At 40.2% G+C, this 19,399-nt stretch overlaps 1 protein-coding gene across 1 annotated transcript in view; it reads right to left on the bottom strand.

Annotated features, from left to right (window-relative positions):
• The window catches only part of CMTM6 (CKLF like MARVEL transmembrane domain containing 6), a 52,127-nt gene that overhangs the window by 15,694 nt on the left and 17,034 nt on the right, over nt 1-19,399 (bottom strand). The window contains exon 2 of the mRNA XM_082848712.1: nt 9,971-10,147. Within this exon, the coding sequence (XP_082704838.1) occupies nt 9,971-10,147 (177 nt within the window). The remainder of the gene's footprint in view (nt 1-9,970; nt 10,148-19,399) is intronic.

Below are 19,399 nucleotides of genomic sequence, written 5' to 3'. Positions count from 1 at the left end.
TAAACATAGAAAACCCTAAGGACTCCACACAAAAACTACTAGATCTAATACATGAATTCAGCAAAGTAGGCAGGATACAAGATTAGTATTTAGAAAACAGTTGCGTTTCTTTACACTAACAATGAAATATCAGACAGGGAATGTAAAAAAACAATACCTTTTAAAATAGCACCACTACCAACAACAACAACAAAAAACCTCTAGGAATAAACCTGACTAAGGAAGTGACACACTTACATGCTGAGAACTATAAAACATTAATAAAGGAAATTAAAGAGGATTCAAGGAAATGGAAAGATATCCCATGCTCTTGGATTGGGAGAATACTGTTAAAATGGCCATGCTACCCAAAGCAATCTACAGATTTAATGCAATCGCTATAAAATTATCCATGACATTTTTCACAGAACTAGGACAAATAATCCTAAAATTTACATGGAACCATAAAAGACCCAGAATTGCCAAAGCAATCCTTAGGAAAAAGAACAAAGCAGGAGGTATAATCCCCCTAGATGTCAGACAATACTACAAAGCTACAATAATCAAAACAGCATGGTTGGGCTTCCCTGGTGGTGCAGTGGTTAAGAGTCCGCCTGCCAATGCAGGGGACACAGGTTCAAGCCCTGGTCTGGGAAGATCCCACATGCCACGGAGCAACTAAGCCTGTGGGCCACAACTACTGAGCCTGTGCTCTAGAGCCCACGAGCCACAACTACTGAGTCCATGTGCCACAACTACTGAAGCCCACGTGCCTAGAGCCCGTGCTCCACAACAAGAGAAGCCACCACAATGAAGAGTAGCTCCCGCTTGCAGCAACCAGAGAAAGCCTGCGCGCAGCAGTTAAGACCCAACAAGAGCCATAAATAAATAAATAAATAATTTTTTTAAAAAATTAAAAAAACAGCATGGTTTTGGCCCCAAAACATGTGGATCAATGGAACAGAGTGGAGAGCCCAGAAATAAACCCAAACACCTATGGACAATTAATCTTCAACAAAGGAGGCAAGAATATACAATGGGGAAAAGACACTCTCTTTAGCAAGTGGTATTGGAAAAGTTGGACAGCCACATGCAAATCAATGAAGTTAGAACACACCATCACACCATACACAAAAATAAATCCAAAATGGCTTAAAGACTTAAATATGAGACATGACACCATAAAACTCCTTGAACATAGACAAAACATTCTCTGACATAAGTTGTACCAATCATACCAGTCACCCAAGGCAATAGAAATAAAAGCAAAAATAAACATATGGGACCTAATCAAACTTATAAGCTTTTGTAAAGCAAAGGAAACCATAAACAAAACGAAAAGACTATACCTATGGACTGGGAGAAAATATCTGCAAATGATGAGACTGACAAGGGCTTAATTTCCAAAATATACAAACAACTCAATAACAAAAAAAGCCCAATTAAAAAATGGTCAGAAGACCTAAATAGACATTTCTGCAAAGAAGATATACAGATGGCCAATAGGCACAAGAAAACATGCTCATCATCGCTAATTATTAGAGAAACGCAAATCGAAACTACAATGAGGTACACCACCTCACAATGGTCAAAATAGCCATCATTAAAAAGTCTACAAATAATAAATGTTGGAGTAGGTGTGAAAAAAAGGGAACCCTCTTACACTGCTGGTGGGAATGTAAATTGGTATAGCCACTATGCAAAACAGTATGGAGGCTCCTCAAAAAACTAAAAATAGAGTCACCATATGATCCAGCAATTCCACTCCTGGGAATATACCCAGACAAAACTGTAATTCAAAAATATACATGCACCCCAGTATTCACAGCAGCACTATTTCCAAAAGCCAAGACATGGAAACTACCTAAATGTCCATCAACAAATGACTGGATAAAGAAAATGTGGTGTATATATATGTGTGTGTGTGTGTGTGTGTGTGTGTGTGTGTGTGTGTGTGTGTGTGTATACACACACACACACAAATACATACACACAATGGAATATTACTCAGCCATAAAAAATGAAATCACACCATTTGCAGCAACATAGTATGATGACCTCTAGGTCCATCTAAGTGAAGTAGGTTAGACAGAGAAAGACAAATACCATATGATATCACTTATATGTGGAATCTAAAATACAACACAAATGAACTTATTTACTAAACAAACAGACTCGTGGACTTAGAGAACAGACTTGTGGTTGCCAAAGGGGAGGGAGGGTGGGAAAGGGAAGGATTGACAGTTTGGGATTAGCGGATGCAAACTAGTATATACAGGATGGATAAACAGCAAGGCCCTACTGTGTAGCACAGGGAACCATACTCAATATCTGTGATAAACCATAGTGAAAAAGGATATATATATGTATAACTGAATCACTTTGCTGTACAGCAGAAATTAACACAACACTGTAAATTAACTATATTTCAATAAAATTTTTTAAATGCAAAAAAATAAATAAGTGAAAGAAGGCAATAGATTCTTATGGTACAAAACTTAAGAGGTACAAAAGAGTATACAGAGAAAAGTAAATCTTAGGTGTATGATCAATATAGGACCCAACGCTTGGTTCTCATTAATTTAAAACAATAAAATCTTACTGCTTTGCATTTATCCAGTTCTCTCTCTATTTTTGTTGCACTGGGTCTTTGTTGCTGCACACGGGCTTTCTCTAGTTGCAGCAAGCAGGGGCTACTCTTCACTGTGGTGCAGAGGCTTCTCATTGCAGTGGCTTCTCTTGTTGTGGAGGATGGGCTCTAGGCGTGCGGGCTTCGTAGTTGTGGCTCATGGGCTCTAGAGCACAGAGCTGAGTAGTTGTGGCACGCGGGCTTAGCTGCTTCGTGGCATGTGGGAATCTTGCCAGACCAGGGATTGAACCCGTGTCCCCTACACTGGTAGGCGGATTGTTTTTTTTTTATATTTTTTTAACATCTTTATTGGAGTATAATTGCTTTACAATGGTGTGTTAGTCTCTGCTTTATAACAAAGTGAATCAGCTATACATATAAATATATCCCCATATCTCCTTCCTGTTGCATCTCCCTCCCACCCTCCCTATCCCACCCCTATAGGTGGTCACAAAGCACCAAGCTGATCTCTCTGTGCTATGAGGCTGCTTCCCACTAGCTATGTATTTTGGTAGTATATATAAGTCCATGCCTCTCTCTCACTTCGTCCCAGCTTACCCTTCCCCCTCCCCATGTCCTCAAGTCCATTCTCTACATCTGCGTCTTTATTCCTTTCCTACCCCTAGGTTCTTCATGACCATCTTTTTTTCTTTAGATTCCATACACATGTGTTAGCATACGGTATTTGTTTTTCTCTTTCTGACTGACTTCACTCTGTATGACACATGCTAGGTCCATCCACCTCACTACAAATAACTCAATTTCATTTCTTTTTATGGCTGAGTAATATTCCATTGTATGTATGTGTCACATCTTCTTTATCCATTCATCTGTTGATGGACACTTAGGTTGCTTCCATGTCCTGGCTATTGTAAATAGAGCTGCATTGAACATTGTGGTACATGACTCTTTTTGAATTATGGTTTTCTCAGGGTATATGCCCAGTAGTGGGATTTGCTGGGTCGTATGGTAGTTCAATTTTTAGTTTTTTAAGGAACCCCCATACTGTTCTCCATAGTGGCTGTATCAATTTATATTCCCACCAACAGTGCAAGGGGGTTCCCTTTTCTCCACACCCTCTCCAGGATTTACTGCTTGTAGATTTTTTTGATGATGGCCATTCAGACTAGTGTGAGGTGAAACCTCATTGTAGTTTTGATTTGCATTTCTCTAATGGTTAGTGATGTTCAGCATACTTTCATGTGTTTGTTGGCAATCTGTATATCTTCTTAGGAGAAATGTCTATTTAGGTCTTCTGCCCATTTTTGGATTGGGTTGTTTTCTTGATATTGAGCTGCATGAACTGCTTGTAAATTTTGGAGATTAATTCTTTGTCAGTTGCTACATTTGCAAGTATTTTCTCCCATTCTGAGGGCTGTCTTTTCATCTTGTTTATGGTTTCCTTTGCCGTGCAAAAGCTTTGAAGTTTCATTAGGTCCCATTTGTTTATTTTTGTTTTTATTTCCATTTCTCTAGGAGGTGGGTCAAAAACGATCTTGCCGTGATTTATGTCAAGGAGTGTTTTTTCTATGTTTTCCTCTAGGAGTTTTATAGTTTCCAGTCTTACATTTAGGTCTCTAATCCATTTTGAGTTTATTTTTGTGTATGGTGTTAGGGAGTGTTCTAATTTCATTCTTTTAAATGTAGCTGTCCAGTTTTCCCAGCAGCACTTACTGAAGAGGCTGTCTTTTCTCCACTGTATAGTCTTGCCTCCTTTATCAAAAATAAGGTGACCATATGTGCATGGGTTTATCTCTGGGCTTTCTATCCTGTTCCATTGATCTGTATTTCTGTTTTTGTGTCAGTACCATACTGTCTTGATTACTGTAGCCTTATAGTATAGCCTGAAGGCAGGGAGCCTGATTCCTCTACCTCCATTTTTCTTTCTGAAGATTGCTTTGGCTACTCAGGGTCTCTTGTGTTGCCATACAAATTGTGAAATTTTCTGTTCTACTTCTGTGAAAAATGCCATTGGTAGTTTGATAGGGATTCCACTGAATCTGTAGATTGCTTGGGGTAGTATAGTCATTTCCACAAAGTTGATTCCTCCAATCCAAGAACACGGTATATCTCTCCATCTGTTTGTATCACCTTTAATTTCTTTCATCAGTGTCTTATAGTTTTCTGCATTACAGGTCTTTTGTCTCCTTAGGTAGGTTTATTCCTAGGTATTTTATTCTTTTTGTTGCAATGGTAAATGGGAGTGTTTCCTTAATTTCTCCTTCTGATCTTTCGTTCTTAGTGTATAGGAATGCAAGAGATTTCTGTGCATTAATTTTGTATCCTGCTAATTTACCAAATTCATTGATTAGCTCTAGCAGTTTTCTGGTAGATACTTTAGGATTCTCTATGGATAGCATCACGTCATCTGCAAAGAGTGACAGCTTTACTTCTTTTCCGATTTGAATTCCTTTTATTTCTTTTTCTTCTCTGACTGCCGTGGCTAAAACTTCCAAAACTATGTTGAATAATAGTGGTGAGGGGCTTCCCTGGTCGCGCAGTGGTTAAGAATCTGCCTGCCAATGCAGGGGACACAGGTTCGAGCCCTGGTCCAGGAAGATCCCACATGCCGTGGAGCTACTAAGCCTGTGAGCCCGTGCGCCACAACTAGTGAGCCTGCGCTCTAGAGCCTGTGAGCCACAACTACTGAGCCCGCGAGCCACAACTACTAAAACCCGCATGCCTAAAGCCCATGCTCTGCAACAAGAGAAGCCACCGCAATGAGAAGCCCGCGCACCGCAACGAAGAGTAGACCCCACTTGCCGCAATTAGAGAAAGCCCGCGTGCAAGAACAAAGACCTAATTCAGCCACAAATAAATAAATAAATTTTAAAAAATAAATAAATAAATAATAGTGGTGAGAGTGCACAACCTTGTCTTGTTCCTGATCTTAGTGGAAATGGTTTCAGTTGTTCACCGTTGAGAATGATGCTGGCTGTGGCTGTCATATATGGCCTTTATTATGTAGAGGTAAGTTCCCTCTATGCCTACTTCTGGAGGGTTTTTATCATAAATGGGGGTTGAATTTTGTCAAAAGCTTTTTCTGCATCTATTGAGATGATAATATGATGGCTCTCCTTTAATTTGGTAACATGGTGTATCACATTGATTGGTTTGCGTATATTGAAGAATCCTCGCGTTCCCACTTGATCATGGTGTATGATCCTTTCAATGTGCTGTTGGATTCTGTTTCCTAGTATTTTGTTGAGTTTTGCATCTACGTTAATCAGTGATATTGGCCTGTAGTTTTCTTTCTTTGTGACATCTTTGTCTGGTTTTGGTATCAGGGTGATGGTGGCCTCGTAGAATAAGTTTGGGAGTGTTCCCCCCTCTGCTATATTTTGGAAGAGTGTGAGAAGGCTAGGTGTTAGCTCTTCTCTAAATGTTTGATAGAATTCGCCTGTGAAGCCATCTGGTCCTGGGCTTTTGTTTGTTGGAAGATTTTTAATCACAGTTTCAATTTCAGTGCTTGTGACTGGTCTGTTTGTATTTTCTATTTTTTCCAGGTTCAGTCTCAGAAGGTTGTGCTTTTCTAAGAATTTGTCCATTTCTTCCAGGTTGTCTGTATTGGCATATAGTTGCTTGTAGTAATCTCTCATGGACCTTTGTGTTTCTGCAGTGTCAGTTGTTACTTCTTTTTCATTTCTAATTCTATTGATTTGAGTCTTCTCCCTTTTTTTCTTGATAAGTCTGGCTAATGGTTCATCAATTTTGTTTATCTTCTCAAAGAACCAGCTTTTAGTTTTATTGATCTTTGCTATCATTTCCTTCATTTCTTTTTCGTTTATTTCTGATCTGTTCTTTATGATTTCTTTCTTTCTGCTACTTTGGGGCTCTTTTGTTCTTCTTTCTCTAATTGCTTTAGGTGTAAGGTTAGGTTGTTTGAGATGTTTCTTGTTTCTTGAGGTAGGATTGTATTGCTATAAAGTTCCCTCTTAGAACTGCTTTTGTTGCATCCCATAGGTTTTGGGGCGTCGTGTTTTCATTGTCATTTGTTTCTAGGTATTTTTTGATTTCCTCTTTGATTTCTTCAGTGATATCTGGGTTATTAAGTAGTGTACTGTTTAGCCTCCACGTGCTTGTATTTTTAACAGAGTTTTTCCTGTAATTGATATCTAATATAGCATTGTGGTCGGAAAAGATACTTGATATGATTTCAATTTTCTTAAATTTATCGAGGCTTGACTGGTGACCCAAGATATGATCTATCCTGGAAAATGTTCCATGAGCACTTGAGAGAAATGTGTATTCTGTTGTTTTTGGATGGAATGTCCTATAAATGTCAATAAAGTCCATCTTGTTTAATGTATCATTTAAAGCTTGTGTTTCCTTATTTATTTTCATTTTGGATGATCTGTCCGTTGGTGAAAGTGGGGTGTTAAAGTCCCCTACTATGATTGTATTACTGTCGATTTCCCCTTTTATGGCTGTTAGCATTTGCCTTATGTTTTGAGGTGCTCCTATGTTGGGTGCATAAATATTTACAATTGTTATATCTTCTTCTTGGATTGATCCCTTGGTGTCCTTCTTTGTCTCCTATAATAGTCTTTATTTTAAAGTCTATTTCGTCTGATATGAGAATTGCTACTCCATCTTTCTTTTGATTTCCATTTGCATGATGTATCTTTTTCCATCCCCTCACTTTCAGTCTGTATGTGTCCCAAGGTCTGAAGTGGGTCTCTTGTAGACAGCATATAGATGGGTCTTGTTTATGTATGAATTCAGCCAGTGTATGTCTTTTCATGGGAGCATTTAATCCTTTACATTTAAGGTAGTTATCAATATGTATGTTCCTATTACCATTTTCTTAATTGTTTAGGGTTTGTTATTGTAGGTCTTTTCCTTCTCTTGTGTTTCCTGCCTAGAGACGTTCCTTTAGAATTTGTTGTAAAGCTGGTTTGGTAGTGCTGAATTCTCTTAGCTTTCGCTTCTCTGTAAAGGTTTTAATTTCTCTGTCTAATCTGAGTGAGATCCTTGCTGGGTAGACTAATCTTGGTTGTAGGTTTTTCCCTTTCATCACTTTAAATATGTCCTGCCATTCCCTTCTGGCTTGCAGAGTTTCTGCCGAAAGATCAGCTGTTAACCTTATGGGGATTCCCTTGTATGTTATTTTTCCCTCGCTGCTTTTAGTATTTTTTCTGTGTATTTAATTTTTGATAGTTTGATTAATATGTGTCTTGGTGTGTTTCTCATTGGATTTATCCTGTATGGGAATCTCTACGCTTCCTGGACTTTATTAACTATTTCCTTTCCCATATTAGGGAAGTTTTCAACTATAATCTCTTCACATATTTTCTCAGTCCCTTTCTTTTTCTCTTCTTCTTCTGGGACCCCTATAATTCCAATGTTGGTGTGTTTACTGTTATCTCGTAGGTCTCTAAGACTGTCCTCAATTCTTTTCATTCTTTTTTCTTTATTCTGCTCTGCAGTAGTTATTTCCAATAATTTATCTTCCAGGTCACTTATCCGTTCTTCTGTCTCAGTCATTCTACTATGGGATTCCTTCTAGAGAAGTTTTAATTTCATTTTTTGTGTTGTTCATCATTGTTTCTTTGCTCTTTAGTTCTACTAGGTCCTTGTTAAACGTTTCTTATATTTTCTCCATTCTAGTTCCAAGATTTGGGATCATCTTCACTATCATTACTCTGAATTCTTTTTCAGGTAGACTGCCTATTTCCTCTTCAATTGTTTGGTCTGCTGGGTTTTTACCTTGCTCCTTCATCTGCTGTGTGTTTCTCTGCTTATCATTTTGCCTAACTTACTGTGTTTGGGGTCTCCTTTTCACAGGCTGCAGGATCCTAGTTCCCGTTGTTTTTGGTGTCTGCCTCCAGTGGCTAAGGTTGGTTCAGTGGGTTGTGTAGGCCTCCTGGTGGAGGGGACTAGTGCCTGTGTTCTGGTGGATGAGGCTGGATCTTGTCTTTCTGGTGGGCAGGACCGCGTCCGGTGGTGTGTTTGGGGGTGTCTGTGACCTTAGTATGATTTTAGGCAGCCTCTCTGCTAATGGGTGGGGTTGTGTTCCTGTCTTCCTAGTTGTTTGACATAGGGTGTCCAGCACTGTAGGTTGCTGGTTGTTGAATGGAGCTGGGTCTTAGCGTTGAGATGGAGATATCTGTGAGAGTTTTCGCCGTTTGATATTACGTGGAGCTGGGAGGTCTCTGGTGGACCAGTGTCCTGAAGTTGGCTCTCCCACCTCAGAGGAACAGGCCTGACACCCGGCCTGAGCACCAAGATCCTGTCAGCCATAGGGCTCCATCTGTTATTTCTCTCTTTTTTCTGTTTTTTTCCTCAAGAAAAAACCCTCTTCCTCCTGTTTTCTGTTTATCTCCTGTCTTCTTTGTACATTTTTTCTTGATTGATCTCCCTTTCACTTTCACCCTGTAGCTCTCTCTGGGCTTCTATTTCTACAGCAACAATGGGACTCTGGATGGTGTGGGCCACTTTTTTTGCCAATTGGCCGAGGAGAAGTGTTTGTAGGCGGATTGTTAACCACTGTGCCACCAGGAAAGTCCCTCTCTTTTTTTAATAGTTAAAATTTACCTTAATTTTGATCTCTTCCCTCAAAACTGTGAATTCTTTCATAAAGCAACCCTGATAGTTACAATTCCTCATAAACCACTCCTGATAACTTGAATGCTATTGAAGAAGTAAACTGCTCAATTCTTTCTTTCTTAAATGCAGTAACTATATAAATTATCTCATCTATTATCTCAAAAATCCATATTATACTCAAATAAAAAGAGGGTCAGCAGACTAAGTCTTTAGAAAGTTATACATCTCTAATTTTGTGAGTATAAAATTCTCACATAGACTTTTATTAAAAGGGAAATTTTTGCACAATGAATTTAACAAATACCTTCTAAATTCACTTATAGAGAACTTTCTTTCATAAAATAAAATCAAAACAAAATAGGTAGAATTACATGCTCTTTTGTTTAGAGGCTTTAGAAATATCAATATATCACATTAGTTCATTACTCCATCTCTTACGTCCGGCATAACACCTGGCCTACAACAGGCACACAGTGAATAACTGTAGAACCAGTGAGTGACAGTCTGAAATGTGAGAAATCAAAAGTGACAAAATCCTAGTTTTTACAAAATACCTCATGTGAATTAGATTAAACCACCAATAACTGTAAATTATCAGCAGTGTCTGTCACTCTCATTCTAATTTCACCTTCCCCCTCTACCATACCATCTGGCAGGGAAAAACTGAGTTGCTTAGAGGCAGAGCTGGAACAATGGATAGAGTCTTTTCCTGTTACTGAGTTATGAAAGCATTACTACTGTGAACAATACAACTACACAAGATCCAAAAATATATAAATTCTTCTTATAGGGATTATATTTTTTCATGCTTACCGATGACTTGACTTTTGCGGGATCAACTTTGTCATAAACTGGAGTGCAGTACACAATCAGCATAAGGAGACTCAGCAGAAAGGCACTGCAGCTTACAAATTCGAAAAAGTAAAGGCCTCCACACAAAGTACATTGTGACACAACTTCCTCACAGATAAAGGCCAACAGAGACAGCACCTACAAAAGAAACAAAACATTTTGCTTAAGTGTTTTTCAGGGAAACCTACAGTATTCAGAAAACACCACCTGTTCACTCAAATATTTATCAAGTGGAGACTCGGCAAACAAGATTACTGAATGAACCTGATCTACACATAATTTACACTCCAGTTGCCTTGAAGGGAATATAGGTACACAGATAATTAACTACCTACTGTGTGCTAAATGCTAGAATACGAGAAATCCGGGGTGTTGTTATAAAAGCACACAGAAAAAGCACTCAATCTGGAGGTTGGGAAAGGCTTCCTGAAGGAAAGCTGAGACCAGAAGGACAGTAGAGTCAGTTGTGGGGTGAAAGATAGGGGAAAAAGTTCCAGGCAGAGAAGCAGTGCACAGAAAGACCTAGAAGTGAGAGAGCTCGGTACCTTCCCACGCCAACCACACACAGATATCCCACAAGCCCCACTCAACTGTGAAAGTGAGTTGAGTCAACATGGCTAACATGTCAGAGGGGAGGGGATGGCAGCACTGAAATCATGAAATGAGACCAGAGAGGTAATAAGCAGAGGCCAGATCTAAATGCCTCCTTTTACTAGTTTAAGGAATCTGGATTTTAAGCGTTTTTAAAGCAAAGAGGTAGGGACTTCCCTGGTGGCGCAGTGGTTAAGAATCCGCCTGCCAATGCAAGAGACATGGGTTTGAGCCCTGGTCTGGGAAGATCCCACATGCCATGGAGCAACTAAGCCTGAGCGCCACAACTACTGAGCCTGTGCTCTGGAGCCCGCGAGCCACAACGAGTGTGCCCACGTGCCACAAGTACTGACGCCCGCGCGCCTAGAGCCCGTGCTCTGCAACAAAGAGAAGTCACTGCAATGAGAAGCCCGCGCACTGCAACGAAGAGTAGCCCCCGCTCGTCGCAACTAGAGAAAGCCTGCATGCAGCAATGAAGACCCAATGCAGCCAAAAATAAATTTTAAAATAATAGTAAATAAATAAGTGTATAAAGCAAAGGAGTAACATGATCAGGTTTATGCTTTTAGTAGTTCTTTATAGCTACAATATAAAGAAGGGACGGGGAGGAGAGCCAGGGTGGGGCTGGAGACGGGGAGGGGGAGACAGTGGGGGAGGGCAAAACTGGGGCTGGACATCCAGTTGGGGAAGCTGATGTCAGAAATCAGAGGAAAGACAGTGAGCAGGGTAGTAGTAACGGACAAGAGTGAAATCACTGGAAGATGCAGTAGAAGCCCTCATCAGACAGGATGAATACAAATGGAATAGGAAAGAAGTTAATACATATATGCTTAAACCATTTTATTTTCATTTAAAACAAAAAGGCACATTTATTTATTCAGTCTTTTGAAGTGGGCCTTTTCTTTGAGAATGCACCTGACTGGAATTCCTCATCATGTTTTCTGCATTAATCACTTCCATCATTTATGACTACCACTTCCAGACTGATGTTATTTGAAGTGGAGCAAGATCTGGGACACCTGAGAAGCAGCGCACAGAATCCTTCTAGAGTCGGACTAGTTTTACTAGCCTTTCACAGTTGCCTTGCTCTTACTTAATTCCCCTGCAAGTATTTTAGTAGCTTTTTTCGTCTTTCCAAAGCATTCAATTTATTTTCATAGAAACAATTCCTTTTCACATTCAATTTTAGTCTTGCAGTTATTTAACTGGCCATAAAAAGTATAATTTTGGGGAGTTCCCTGGTGGTCCAGTGGCTAAGACTGCACTCCCAATGCAGGGGGCCGGGGTTCAATCCCTAGTCAGGGAACTAGATCCCCCATACTGCAACTAAGAGTTTGCATGCTGCAATGAAGATCTCGTACGTGGCAGTGAAGATCCCACGTGCCACAACTACGACGTGGCGCAGCTAAATAATAATTTTTTTAAGTATAATTTTTATGCATTTGTATTTAATGGAGAACAGTTATCTCTGGCTAATTTGGCAACTCAATTAAATGCAGGTGGTTTTAACAGCGGTCCCACTGTTGTGTGATGTGGTATTAACACACTGGTGCCTCACTGAAGAAAGAAGAGTTTTTCTTCTTCTTTTTAAGAGGCAAGGGTGCTGGGAAGAGAATAAATTCCAGAAGAGTTAGGTGGAGCTGGCTAGGAGGCAAAAGGATATATGGGTCTGGAGCTCAGGGGACAGGTCTGAGGTGGAGACTAAGATGTGGGAGATTACCCAGAATGAGGAAAGTCGGCCCTCTGCAGAACTGTGAGGAACCCCAAGATTTAAGGGATGAGCAGAGGGGGAGACAACAGCAAAGGACAATTAGGAGCAGCAGTCCAAGGGGTAGTCGATCAAGAAAAAAGTATTTCTACTCAGAGCAAGTAATCAAGAGTGCTGAATGCTACTCACAGTACTGAAACGCTTACATGAGACTGAGCTACAGGGTTGCTGGTGACATCAACAGGACCATTTCAGTGTGCTCAGGGAGGCAACCTAGATTACTATACTGTACACTGGAAGTGAGGGCTGGACAAGGCAGTGCAATAGAGACAGCCCAGTCACCCAGTGCAGCTTTGAGTGGCCAGATAAAGGGTAGTAGTGGATGAGGTCAAAGGGAAAGGAATTTCAAGACAGGAGAGAACTGAGCATGTTTAAATGCTTAGACAGAAACCTGTAAGATGTCTAAAGACAGAGAAAGAAAAGAGGATCTCTAAAGGCAAGATTCAGGGCTCAAGGTGTGAGGCTAACTCTTCTCTAGAAATAGGAAGGAAGAGAGAGAAGAGATTCACTTGTGCAGTTTGTGTGGGTTTTGTAGAAGCTAAGGGAATTTCCTTCTGGGTATTAAACCATCAAAATGACTGATGACCCAAGTCAAAGCCTTTTGGGAAATGCCGTCTCACACAAGTCAGGCCAGCAGGAGCCACCAGATATATTAATGGCAATAAAACTGCTACCAAAATCAACACATACGTTAAGTAGGCAATCAAAATTTTATCCTACGAAACACTTTCATCAAATCAGAGGTCAATAGTACAGCCACTCTGGAAAACAGTTTAGCAGTTTCTTTAAAAACTAAGCATGCAACTGCCATATGACCCAGCAACTGCATTCCTACATTCTGTATATGACCAAGAGAAATGAAAACTTATGTTCCTGCAAAAACTGATACATGAAAGTTCATAACATTTTACTCATCAGAGACCCAAACTCTAAACACTACAGATGTCCTTCAATGGTTATACAAACTGTGGTAATCCATACCATGGAATACTACTTAGCAATAAAAAGGAACAAACTTGGTATATGCAACAATCTGGATGAGTCTCCAGAGAACTATGCAAAGTGAAAAAAATCCAATCTCCAAAGGTTACATACTGCATGACTCCATTTATGTAATAACAAAGCTTATAGAGATAGAGAACTAATTAGTGGTGGCCACGGGAGAGGGGAGAGGTGTGGCTATAAAGGGGTGGCACGAGGGAACCACATGGTGATGGAACAGTTTTGTTTTTTCTTTTTTAATTTTTATTCATTTATTTATTTATTTTTTGGCTGCAATGGGTCTTCGTTGCCGTGTGTGGGTTTTCTCTAGTGGTGGCGAGCAGGGGTTACTCTTCACTGCGGTGTGCAGGCTTCTCGTTGCGGTGGCTTCTTTTGTTGCGAAGCATGGGCTCTAGGTGCGCGGGCTCACTAGCTGTGGTGCACGGGCTTAGTTGCTCCGCGGCATGTGGGATCTTCCCGGACCAGGAATTGAACCCATGTCCCCTGCACTGGCAGGTGGATTCTTAACCACTGCGCCACCAGGGAAGTCTGATGGAAAAGTTCTGATTCTTGATTGCAGCAGTGATTAAGGAAGCTACACTTGATAAAAGAGCATAGAGGTACACACACACACACACACACACACACACACACACACACACACACACACGAATGCAAAGGACCTCCCTTTACATTTTGTTCTTGCAAGTTCCTGTGATTCTATAATTATTTCAAAATAAAAAGTTAAAAAAGTCAAATCCAAATTGGCATCTAAACCTCTAAGGGATTTCCCCCTTCCTGTTGGCAATACAAAATTCATATATTCCCACAACTGAAAAGAATGCATGTAAGGACGAAAATAGGTCCTATTGCTGTGATTTCCTGTAAGTTAATGAGGCATAAAATGGTCCAGAATATCCCAAACAACTTCCTCACATCAGACAGATGTTAGGCGAGGCGTTCCCAGTCACCGCACCACAGGATAAAGCGACACACCAAGCCAAGTCCCAAAAGGTCATTGTGTAAAAGTACTTCTTCACCTGTAATTATAATTACAAGAGGAGTTTTTATAAGTCTACAGTATAATAAGATACCAAATGTCTTAATATTCCATTTGCTTTATTCTTGACTCTATGTTAAATCTTGTCCAAGTTTTAGGAGTTTCTCTATGAGACATTTGCAAAATACACCTGAGGTGTATGAAAGTCAATTAACTATGAGAAGATATGAGCCTAAAACTCTAATAGGGGTGTGAGAATAGTTGATCTTGAACCATTCTTCTCTACAATAATGAGATTATGAGGAACACTCATCAGTGCAGGCTATAAGACAATAAAATCTTATCTGTAGTAGAGACACAGACTGCTTATCTACTCTCCCTAAGAAAAGGGCAGGATCCAGCTGGGCCAGAAGCAATCAGTGACAAGTCATTACAAGACCTATTCCAAACTTATTAAAGGAGTCATTCTTACTGACCTTAAGCCCTAAAGCAGTATCAAGAGGAGGGTTCTGCATGGACATCTTAGAGAATGAAGGGGTAGTAGATCAAGTTTGGAATTTACTAGTTCCTATTCCCAGATAAAGGCCATGAAATTAACACGAAAAGCTATATTCAGTATGAAAATTTCTCTTGACTCCCCATCTCTGATGCTACTAACCTTCCTTTAAAATCTCCCACAGCACTGTACAGTCTCTAATACCAAATAAAGGGATCATTTCACAATATATACAAATATCACATTATTATGTTGTACATCTGAAACTGTTACATGTCAATTATACCTCAATTTAAAAAATAAGTTAGAGGGAGACCTTCAAGATGGCAGAGGAGTAAGATGTGGAGATCACCATCCTCCCCACAAATACATCAGAAATACATCTACATGTGGAACAACTCCTACAGAACACCTACTGAACGCTGGCAGAAGACCTCAGACCTCCCAAAAGGGTGCGCGAGGAGAGGGGATTCAGAGCACTGCCTAAAGGAGCTCCAGAGATGGGCGTGAGCCATGGCTATCAGCACGGACACCAGAGACGGGCATGAAACGTTAAGGCTGCTGCTGCAGCCACCAAAAAGCCTGTGTGCAAGCACAGGTCACTCTCCACACCTCCCCTCCCGGGAGCCTGTGCAGCCCGCCACTGCCGGGGTCCTGTGATTCAGGGACAACCTCCCTGGGAGAACACACGTGCAACTCAGGGACTGTTGCAATGTCACGCCAGCCTCTTGCTGCTGCAGGCTCACCCCACATTCCACACCCCTCCTTCCCCCCGGCCTAAGATAGCCAAAGCCCCCTAATCAGCTGCTACTTTAACCCCATCTCATCTTGGTAGGGAACAGACGCCCTCAGGCGACCTACACGCAGAGGTGGGGCCAAATCTAAAGCTGAACCCCAGGAGCTGTGCGAACAGAGAAGAGAAAGGGAAACCTCTCCCAGCAGCCTCATGAGCAGCGGATTAAATCTCCACAATCAACTTAATGTACGCTACATCTCTGGAATACCTGAATAGACAACAAATCATCCCAAAATTGAGGCGGTGGACTTTGGGAGCAACTGTAGACTTGAGGTTTGCTTTCTGCATCGGATTTATTTCTGGTTTTATGTTTATCTTAGTTTAGTGTTTAGAGTTTGTTATCATTGGTAGATTTGTTTATTGATTTGGTAGCTCTCTTCCTCCTTTTTTTTTGAGATATATTTTTTTCCTTTTTCTCTTTTTGAGAGTGTGTACGTGTATGCTTCTTTGTGTGATTCTGTCTGAATAGCTTTGCTTTTACCATTTGTCCTACGGATCTGCCAGTCCGTTTTTTGTTTTTGTTTTTTTTTAGTATAGTTTTTAGCACTTGTTATCATTGGTGGATTTGTTTTTTTGGTCTGGTTGCTCTCTTCTTTTTTTTTTTTTTTGTTTTTTTACTACTTTTTAACTTTTTAAATAATTTATTTATTATTATTTTTTTGCAGTATGCGGGCCTCTCACTGTTGTGGCCTCTCCCGTTGCAGAGCACAGGCTCCAGACGCACAGGCTTCAGCGGCCATGGCGCACGGGCCAGCCAGTACGCGGCATGTGGGATCTTCCCGGACAGGGGCACGATCCCATGTCCCCTGCATCGGCAGGCGGACTCTCAACCACTGCGCCACCAGGGAAGCACAATCATTATTTTTAATTTTAGTAACTTTATTTTATTTATTTTTTCTTTCTTCCTTTCTTTTTTTCCTCCCTTTTCTTCTGATCCATGTGGCTGACAGGGTCTTGGTGCTCCGGTCAGGTGTCAGGCCAGTACCTGTGAGGTGGGACAGCCAAGTTCAGGACACTGGTCCACCAGAGACCTCCCGGCTCCATGTAATATCAAACGGCGAAAGCTCTCCCAGAGATCTCCATCTCAACGCTAAGACCCAGCTCCACTCAACAACCAGCAACCTACAGTGCTGGACACCCTATGCCAAACAACTAGCAAGACAGGAACACAACCCCACCCATTAGCAGAGAGGCTGCCTAAAATCATAATAAGGTCACAGACACCCCCAAACACACCACCAGACACGGTCCTGCCCACCAGAAAGACAAGATCCAGCCTCATCCACCAGAACACAGGCACTAGTCCCCTCCACAAGGAAGCCTACACAACCCACTGAACCAACCTTAGCCACTGGAGGCAGACACCAAAAACAACGGGAACTAGGATCCTGCAGCCTGCAAAAAGGAGACCCCATACACAGTAAGATAAGCAAAATGAGAAGACAGAGAAACACACAGCAGATGAAGGAGCAAGGTAAAAACCCAGCAGACCAAACAATTGAAGAGGAAATAGGCAGTCTACCTGAAAAAGAATTCAGAGTAATGATAGTGAAGATGATCCCAAATCTTGGAACTAGAATGGAGAAAATATAAGAAACGTTTAACAAAGACCTAGAACAACTAAAGAGCAAACAAACAATGATGAACAACACAATAAATGAAATTTAAAAGTCTCTAGAAGGAATCCACAGCAGAAAAACTGAGGCAGAGAAACGGAGAAGTGACCTGGAAGACAAAATATTGGAAATAACTACTGCAGAGCAGAATAAAGAAAAAAGAATTGAGGACAGTCTTAGAGACCTCTGGGACAACAGTAAATGCACCAACACTGGAATTACAGGGGTCCCAGAAGAAGAAGAGAAAAAGAAAGGGACTGAGAAAGTATTTGAAGAGATTATAGTTGAAAACTTCCCTAACATGGGAAAGGAAAAGTTAATTCAAGTCCAGGAAGTGCAGAGAGTCCCATACAGTATAAATCCAAAGAGAAACACGCCAAGCCACATATTAATCAAACTATCAAAAATTAAATATAAAGAAAAAACATTAAAAGCACAAGGGAAAAACAACAAATAACATACAAGGGAACCCCGTAACGTTAACAGCTGATCTTTCAGCAGAAACTCTGCAAACCAGAAGAGAGTGGCAGGACATACTTAAAGTGATGAAAGGGAAAAACCTACAACCAAGATTAGTCTACCCAGCAAGGATCTCACTCAGATTAGACAGAGAAATTAAAACCTTTACAGAAAAGCAAAAGCTAAGAGAATTCAGCACTACCAAACCAGCTTTACAACAAATGCTAAAAAAACTTTTCTAGGCAGGAAACACAAGGAAAAGACCTACAATAACAAACCCCAAACAATTAGGAAAATGGTAATAGGAAAATACATATCGATAATTACCTTAAATGTAAATGGATTAAATGCTCCCACCAAAAGACACAGACTGGCTGAATGGATACAAAAACAAGACCCACCAACATGCTGTCTACAAGAGATCCACTTCAGATGTAGGGACACATTCAGACTGAAAGTGAGGGGATGGAAAAAGATACATCATGCTAATGGAAATCAAAAGAAAGCTGGAGTAGCAATTCTCATATCAGACAAAATAGACTTTAAAATAAAGACGATTACAGGAGACAAAAAACGACACTACATAATGATCAAGGGATCAATCCAAGAAAAAGATACAACAATTTTAAATATTTATGCACCCAACAGATGAGCACCTCAATACATAAGGCAAATGCTAACAGCCATAAAAGGGGAAATAGACAGTAACACAATCATAGTAGGGGACTTTAACACCCCACTTTCACCAATGGACAGATCATCCAAAATAAAAATAAATAAGAAAACACAAACTTTAAATGATACATTAAACAAGATGGACTTAATTCATATTTATAGGACATTCCATCCAAAAACAACAGAATACACTTTCTTCCCAAGTGCTCATGGAACATTCTCCAGGATAGATCATATCTTGGGTCACAAATCAAGCCTCAGTAAATTTAAGAAAATTGAAATCGTATCAAGTATCTTTTCCAACCACAATGCTATGAGACTAGATATCAATTACAGGAAAAACTCTAAAAAAAAAAAAAAACACATGGAGGCTAAACAATACACTACCTAATAACCAAGCTATCACTGAAGAAATCAAAGAGGAAATCAAAAAATACCTAGAAACAAATGACAATGAAAACACAATGACCCAAAACCTATGGGATGCAGTAAAAGTAGTTCTAAGAGGGAGTTTACAGCAATACAATCCTACCTCAAGAAACAAGAAATATCTCAAGCAACCAAAAGTTACACCTAAAGCAATTAAAGAAAGAAGAACAAAAAAGCCCAAAATTAGCAGAAAGAAAGAAATCATAAAGATCAGATAAGAAATAAATGAAAAAGAAATGAAGGAAACAATAGCAAAGATCAACAAAACTAAAAGCTGGTTCTTAGAGAAGATAAACAAAATTGATAAACCATTAGCCAGACTCATCAAGAAAAAAGGGAGAAGACCCAAATCAATAGAATTAGAAATGAAAAAGGATAAGCAACAATTGACACTGCAGAAATACAAAGGATCATGAGAGATTACTATAAGCAACTATATGCCAATAAAACGGACAACCTGGAAGAAATGGACAAATTCTTAGAAAAGCACAACCTTCCGAGACTGAACCAGGAAGAAACAGAATATATAAACAGACCAGTCACAAGCACTGAAATTGAAACTGTGATTAAAAATCTTCC

This window comes from Leucopleurus acutus, assembly GCF_964270905.1.
Source record: "Leucopleurus acutus genome assembly, chromosome: 10".
NCBI lineage: Eukaryota > Metazoa > Chordata > Mammalia > Artiodactyla > Delphinidae > Leucopleurus > Leucopleurus acutus.
This window is presented reverse-complemented; position numbering and strand designations above follow the sequence as displayed.